The sequence below is a fragment of the Haliaeetus leucocephalus genome, unplaced genomic scaffold (genome assembly GCF_000737465.1).
Source record: "Haliaeetus leucocephalus isolate CR32 unplaced genomic scaffold, Haliaeetus_leucocephalus-4.0 Scaffold0, whole genome shotgun sequence".
NCBI classification, from domain to species: domain Eukaryota; kingdom Metazoa; phylum Chordata; class Aves; order Accipitriformes; family Accipitridae; genus Haliaeetus; species Haliaeetus leucocephalus.
This window is the reverse complement of record NW_010972436.1, coordinates 539,789-547,192: the sequence shown is the minus strand read 5'-3', so window position 1 is coordinate 547,192 and position 7,404 is coordinate 539,789. Positions and strand designations below refer to the sequence as shown.

At 61.9% G+C, this 7,404-nt stretch overlaps 1 protein-coding gene across 1 annotated transcript in view; it reads left to right on the top strand.

Moving 5' to 3' along the window:
* The window catches only part of CSDC2 (cold shock domain containing C2, RNA binding), a 7,716-nt gene extending 2,738 nt beyond the window's left edge, over positions 1-4,978 (top strand). The window contains exons 2-4 of the mRNA XM_010585258.1: positions 3,833-4,098; positions 4,353-4,475; positions 4,740-4,978. Of these exons, the coding sequence (XP_010583560.1) occupies positions 3,923-4,098; positions 4,353-4,475; positions 4,740-4,902 (462 nt within the window). The 5' untranslated portion in view covers positions 3,833-3,922 and the 3' untranslated portion in view covers positions 4,903-4,978. The remainder of the gene's footprint in view (positions 1-3,832; positions 4,099-4,352; positions 4,476-4,739) is intronic.
* Positions 4,979-7,404: the final 2,426 nt, after the last annotated feature.

The window sequence follows — 7,404 nt, the reverse complement described above, 5'->3', positions numbered from 1 at the left end:
TGGCTCGGTGTCACTTACACACATCCTTGGCTTGGAGGACTGTCACCCCAGGGACCCTCGGAGCAAAGCCACGGAGGGGAGACAGGGAGGAGCAAGGTGGGGGTCCGGCGGCAGCAGTGGAGGGGGGTTACGCTGGAAAGGCTTCCTGTGCCCTGCGGCAGAGCCGGGCTGCTGCAGCCTCTGCTCGCCTTCTCAAGTGACCCGGATTTCGTCCCTGCACCGTATACGTGCGTGGCGTGGATACAGTGTGATGGGTGGTGTCTGCCAGGCCGGGAGAGACCCGGGGTGGGGAGAGATGCTCTCGGCCCCGGTGGAGGTTAGCATGACTGCTGGCGATGGAGGAGAGGGGGAAAATGCCTCCCATGCCCCAGGTGCCCCCTCCTTTTCGCCTGCTGGGGCTGCAGCGTGGGGAAGGGGCTGGGGAGAGGATGGTGGGGTGGAGCACAGGGAGGGAAGGAGGACAGGAGAGGCTTCCCATGCTCTCCGGCTGGGCTAGGAGGGGAGGAGACACCGGCGAGGACATGCTTGGGTCTCCCCGCTTCTCTCAGCCCACCTTTGCCGTGAGTTTAATTTCCTCCATCCCTTTGTTTGCTGCGGGGATTTAAATGAGGTGCGAGGCAGGATACTGCCCCGGAGCCCCCCGTGGTGCCAAAGCTCCTGCTCAGCCTCAGCTTCACCGGCACTGGCAAACCCGGGCGTTCAGCTGCCGGGCCCCAAGGCTGACCCACAAATTTGGGCTGCTCGAGCCAGGTGCTGGAGAGAGGCAGAGCGCTGCTGGCCGTGGGAGCCAGCCTTGGCATGGCTGCAGGACGGGGGTCTCTGCTCCAGCCCCCCACTCTGAGCAGGAGTTAGGTGCAATGCCTCGGTTAGAGCAGGCTGCTCAGGGACGTGTCCGGGGGGGGTTGCACACCCCCGAGGATGGGGATCTTGCAGCCTCGCTGTGCCCTGTCCCCATGCTCATCCTGGTGAGCTGCTGCCCCATGCCAGGGCTCTCCCTCACATCCCCGTGGGCCAGCGGGAGCCCCCCAAAGTGCCTGTGGGCAGTCGTGCCTTTGGGCCTCAGGAGCGGGTGGTCTGCCTCCTCTCCCCCAGTGATGCCCAGCATGCTCCTGCTCCCCACCACCCCTCGTCCCCCAAACCAGGGAGCCTTCCAGGGCATCCCAGCCTGGGCTGGTCCTACAGGTGAACCTGGGACAAGCCCGCTCTAGGTTGCCACTTCATCAGCCCACGCTGTTTTGTCCCTGCAAGGCTCCCCCTCTTGCATGCCCCTTCCCCTTCGCCTCTTATTTTTCTTTTGCCTCTGGGAAACTTCCATTTTTTCAACCCCTTGTGGACCCGCCAGAGGAAGCTCTTTCTCCTGGCGCCAACCAACCCCCTCAGCATACTAATAGTTTGCTCCAAGCATCGTTATTCAGGTTAAATACCCTCCATTGTCCCTAATCTGGTGGGGGAACCGAAAGGCCTCATCAGCGAAAGCGGGCACAGAGGAGGCGCGCCACGGTGAAGCCATTTTCATAGCGGCGGCTCCATGATGTGGCAGAGAACCGAGGGCCCCTTCCTCCAAACTGTCGCACTCATCCAGCCCTGACACCTTCTGGGAAGGCAATGGATCCTGCAGCGACGCTCGGGGACCGCATCGCTTTTTGCTGCCCAAAAGCGGCCAGGCTGCTCGCCAGCGCAGGCAGGGCTCCCATTGCACAGATGGGAGCAGTGAGGCAGCTCGGTGGCCGCCCCGGCTTTTGGGTGTCTCGCTCGGGTGCTCCCTGAGCCTCCCCCAGCTCCTCGGGTATGGGAGAAGGAGATGCTGAGCCCAGCGGGCCGGGAGCCGAGCAGCCCCGGAGCGGGATGGGCTGCGGAGAAGGTGGCAGGCGCTTCGTGGCAGGGAAAAGCCTCTGAAGTGCATGAAGGGGTTGGTGCGGGAGCAGATGGGAAGCCTGTGAGGGGAAAGACGTTTTGGAGGGGTTTGCGGCTGTGGCTGGAAGTCCTCTCGGAGGGAAGGAGGAAAGCGGTGGCTTCTGCCTTGGAGTGGTGTCGTGGTTTAACCCCAGCCAGCAACTAAGCACCACACAGCCGCTCACTCACTCCTCCCCCCCACCCAGTGGGATGGGGGAGAAAATCGGGAAAAGAAGTAAAACTTGTGTGTTGAGATAAGAATGGTTTAATAGAACAGAAAAGAAGAAACTAATAATGATAATGATAACACTAATAAAATCACTACTAGGAAGACAACTCTATCCCAGCTGAAACCAGGACAGGTGGGACGTCAGGGTGGCCTCTGCCGCCTGTACCTTGGGGTGAAGCTCTGCAGGGCTGCGAGGGGGCAGCTGCCAGGACACCAGCTGAGGCGTGGATGGGCTCCAGAGCCGGACTGGCAGCAGTCGGGACCCGGTGGCAGGCAGACCCCCTGGCAGGGGAAGCAAGTGGAGGTGGGCGAGGGGAACAGGATTCCCCGAAACTTCAGCTGCTCTAGAAACCTTTTCCCATGTCCTTGGTGCCTGCTAATTTCAGAGCGGAGGTGACCCCCTTTTGCACATCTCCCCACGGCCTCTGCATCTCAAGGGGCTGCAGATGAGTCAGAAACCAAATTAAATATTCTCTGGGTTTCCCGGTGTGTGCAGGTGTCATCCCAAAAGACTCCGCACACCCCAGTGGGGCGGAAGGGACTGGAGGGGGTGGCGGGGAAGGGGACGGTAACGCCATGGGATGGCGGGGTCCTCCGCTGCAGGTGGTGGGGGAACCCCCAAGCCTGAGGGGTGATGGAGATGGGTGAGCCCCCATCCGGCACCCCCAAAGAGCAGTGCCCCCAGGCAGCCGCTGGCACGGGGCACCCCGAGACAGAGGCACCCAACATCAGATGCAGCAACTGACAGCAAGAGAAATCAGCAGAGCAAAGGCTTTCTGGGCAAGCGGCCGCAGTGCTGATCATGCACTGGAGCATCTCGCCGGGAGGCTTAAAAATACACAACCCCCCCTGCAATTTCATGCTTGGGGTGGTTCGGTGAGGACACCCGTGCCCACGCTTGCTCTGGCTCCTGCTCTTCAGATGTCAGGCCACGTCACAGGTTGGGGGTTTCTGCCCCTTGGGGCTTTAACTCCTTGCAATCGGCATGACGCCAACCAAAACGGGAGCCCAATGACTGCAGTGGCAGGAGGTTGTGTTTGTGTCGTGGCTCATCATCTGAGGTGCCCGAGGGGCACGTGTGCTGCCGGCGGCCCCGAAATAGCCTCTCATAGGGATGAGCCCAGGGCAGGCAGCGAGGCGCTGGCTGGGGCTGGGGTTGGGTCCTAAATCCCATAGCACTGAGGCAATCTCCAGCGGTGGGGAGACCTGAGACCCCTGACTTTGACCTACCTTTTGTGTCAGCCTTTGTCCTTCACCCTTTTAGCAGAAATCTTGGGCTGGGGAGAGAGCTCAGAGGCCAGGGCTGGGGGCCTGGGCGTGCTGGCACTGCGTGGGCATCCTTCCCAAAATGGTCCCTGCCCGTGGCAGCCCACACTCAGCTGCTTCTTCTCCCAGGGTGTGCTTTTTAGCGACTTCATCTCTAATATATTGGGATTATCCTGGAAAATGAAAGACAAAGCCACAAACCAGGCTCTTTCCTTCCCATGGGATTGATTTGCTGGAACATCCCGGCTTGCTCCAAGCCAGGATGGGCTTCCCAGGGTGATTCCCAGTGCTGGGGACTGGTGCCCAGTACCGAAGGCTGGTGGCATGCTGCCTGCCCCACAGATGTGGGGCCGGGAACAGAGGGAGCAATTCCTGACAGCAACTTGTCCCCACCAAAAGCCCCCCCGGGGGGGGTCTGTAACCACCCCCTGCTTTGCTCCTCAGGTCACAGACAGCGGACCCACGCACCCGGGTGCCCTTTCTCCTGCCGCCTGCCTGCCCGTCCCCAAAACGGAGGAGCCCGCCGACCCCACCATGTCGTCAGACCCCAGCGCCCCACCGGCGGTGCCACCCCTGCACTCCCCCAAGTCACCGGTGTGGCCCACCTTCCCCTTCCAGCGGGAGGGCAGCCGCATCTGGGAACGGGGCAACCTCCTGCTGCGGGACCTGCCAAGCCCCCTCCCCACCAAGAGGACCAGGACCTACTCGGCGTAAGTACCCGGCACATGGCGAGCGGGCTTGGGACTGTCCGGCTGAGCCGAGCAGGGACCGTGGTCACCAGCGGTGCCTGCAGAATCCTTTACGCCCAGTGCATGTCACCATCACAGCACCCGGCATCACCGCACCCACCTGCCTGGGGTACTGCGGGTGGGCGCCGTGCGTTCTCCCAGGGAACGCCACGTTTTCATAGCAAGCCTCTCCCCCGTGCCGCCGGTGAGATATCTCCGTCCCTTTCCTCCCACAGGACAGCGCGTGCCTCCGCTGGCCCCATCTTCAAGGGTGTCTGCAAGCAGTTCTCTCGCTCCCAGGGCCACGGGTTCATCACCCCCGAGAACGGCACAGAGGACATTTTTGTCCATGTGTCTGAGTAAGTCCGGGGGTCGCGCAGTGCCGGGACACCCTGGGGGAGCTGGGCCATCAGCGTGAGGCTGGGGACCTTTGGGCTGGGTTGGGGATGTCTCCTTTGGGTGGGGATGGGGCTCTGCCTGTCCTCTACCCCCGCATCGCTGGTGGATTTTCTTTCCCAAGGCATGGCTGGTGGGCCAGGTGCCTTCCTTGGTGCTGGGTGGTCCAGGGTGGGTGTCCGGCTCTTGGCCCCCAGCCCCACCACCTCTCCTCTCCTCTCCTGCAGCATCGAGGGGGAGTACGTCCCAGTGGAGGGGGACGAGGTGACGTACAAGGTCTGCCCCATCCCTCCCAAGAACCAGAAGTTCCAAGCAGTGGAGGTGGTCCTCACCAACCTGGCACCCCACACGAAGCACGAGACGTGGTCCGGCCAGATCATCGGCTCCTAGGCGCCTGGGGGGGCCGCCGGCCACTCGGCCCCACGGAGCAAGCCTGCCCGGCTGCTCACGGGGGGAGCTGAGGCGGCGTTGGGGCTGGGGCTGCCCCCCAACATGCAGGCGTTTGCGTTCAGTGTCTTTTATAAGGTTACGGTTTCCTTTCTCTGTATGTGTTTGTAAGTGTCTGTCGAGGGGGATGGGGGAAGCAGACCCCTCCCCTGCCACCCCCCAGCTCCGGGGGCAGTGCCAAGCCCCATGTCCCCTTCCTTGTCCCCGAGGCCATGGGGACCAGGGGAACCAGTCCTGCCCCCCGGCCCCCCCGGCTGCCCTGGGCTGAAGAAGGTGCTGAGAGCAGGAGGGGGCCGGGGGGAAGCTGGAGGGGCTCAGCTTGTCCTCCTGAACCCCGCTCTGGCGAGACAGGCACCCCACTTGGTCCCGCTGCCTGCAGCACGGCAGCCGCAGGGCATGCGGTGGGGCTGGGGGGAAATGGGGTGGCGTGGGGCGGCATATCACTGTGCGGGGACCGGGCAGCTGAGACCCGTCCCCATCGCTGGCAGCTCACAGCACCCGCCTGAGCCACGTCCCTCCATCAAAAGATCTCAGGTCAGCGGTGCCACAGGAAGGCGAGTGGCTTACGGAAAGAAAAAATATAGTTTTAAGGGGCAAACAGCTGCTGGCAGGGCGCTGGAGTCGGGGGGCTGTGCCCGGGCGTGGGGCAGGGGTGTGCTTGGCACCTCGGTGCTCCCCGCTGCCGCCGGGCTGGTTATGCGCTTTTCTTGGCTCGGTGCTGACGTGGTTTGGGGCGATGGGCGCCTTCTCCTCCTCCTCCCCTTGCTCCCCCAGCCCCCTGGAGACCCCCCTTCCCACGTGCACACGCATGTGTGTGTGCACGTCTGTAGCTTGCTGGGGGGGCGAGGGGCTGAGGGGTTTGGGTAGCCTCAGCCATGGGGTGATTGCATCCACCTCCTCCCCAGCCCCTCGGTATAGGCAGGGTCTTGTATAAAAGCACAAACTTAGTTTTTGGTCTTCTCCGCCATACCCTGGCCAGGTGGGCTCCTGTGGGGAGGGACAGGGCAGAGGGTGGTGGGACAGGAGCGGCGTGCACCCAGCTGGTCCTGAACTGACCCCAGGGAAATGGTGCCTGCACCAACGCTCCGGAGACTATCGGCATCTTAAGGGGTTTATTTCAAAGCAGGGCAAACAGCCCCCAGAGCGGGGCGGGTGACGACGGCTGACTCCCCAGGCACCCACTCGGTGGGAACTGCCAGCACTGCCGGTCCTCGGCACTGATGGAGAGGGCCGTTTTCCACCTTTCTTGCTGCCACCGTTGCGGTGGGGACAGGGGAGAGGGAGGGGGTGAGACTGGTGCCACACAGGACAGCTGAGGCCCTGTGGATTCGGGAGGACCACCGCGCGCTGCCCCAGCCCAGGCTGGTGTGGGGACCGCCCCAGGACCCTGCAGCCCATCTCACTGCCAACCCAAAGCCCAGCTCACCCAGGGGCTGTGGCGACATCAGCTCAGGCCCCAAGCATCCCTGGGACACGCAGTCAGCTTGGCCAAGGGAAACTTTGTTTGATTCTTTTTTTTCTTTTTCTCTCTCTTTTTTTTTTTTTTGGAAATAAACTGAAACCCTAGACTTGTTGGTGTTTTTACAACTCCGGTGTAGTTCCCGCCTGTCTGACCATGTGTCGACCTTTGTAACATTGGCAATAAACCATTAAAAGTGACTTTCCCCTGCACGTCCCGGCTCTTTCTCCTGCGTGCGTGTGTTGCGGTGGGGACACTGGTGGCTCTCCCGCGTAGAGGACCTGGAGCACCCAGGGATTTATCCAGATGGCAGGATGGAACTCACGCACCTCCACACAGCATGTCCCGGGGTGCTCCAGCCTTGCTCGGGGAGCAGACCCTGAGCCTGGGACAGGAGGCTGCTGCCCACCAGGAGGGGTGACCGGGACCGGGGCTGGTCGCCCGCTGCTGTGTGGATTTCAAAGTGCATCTGCCTGCCGTTTCATTCCAGCAGAGCCTGGCACAAAGCACACACTGCCTCCAACCACTGCGTGTTGTAGCTTTAATATGATTGATTTTATTTTTTTTAAATATACATATATATATATATATGTATTTAAATATATTTCTTATTTAACACTTGGTATCAGCCAGGCAGGAGCTGCCCATCTTGCACAGGTACAGAGCCATATGGCACGACGGTCCCCAACATGGGGCTCGCCACATCTGCTCACTCACACACACGCGGGGAGAAACCCCCACGAACCCCGTGGGCACCCACCGGGAGAGGAGCATCATGGCAAAAGGGTCTGGGGAACAGGCGTGCACCCTTCCCTAGGTGTAGGGCTCCCACCCCAGCGCCGTGCCTCATCCCTGCCCGCAAAAACAGGGCAGGCAGCCGGGGCTCTCGGTGGCCCTGCTTGAGCAGGGAAGGGGGACCAGGTCACCTCCTGAGGTCCCTTCAACCTCAACCATTCTGTGGCTCTGAGAGCCTGGGGCTGCTTCTG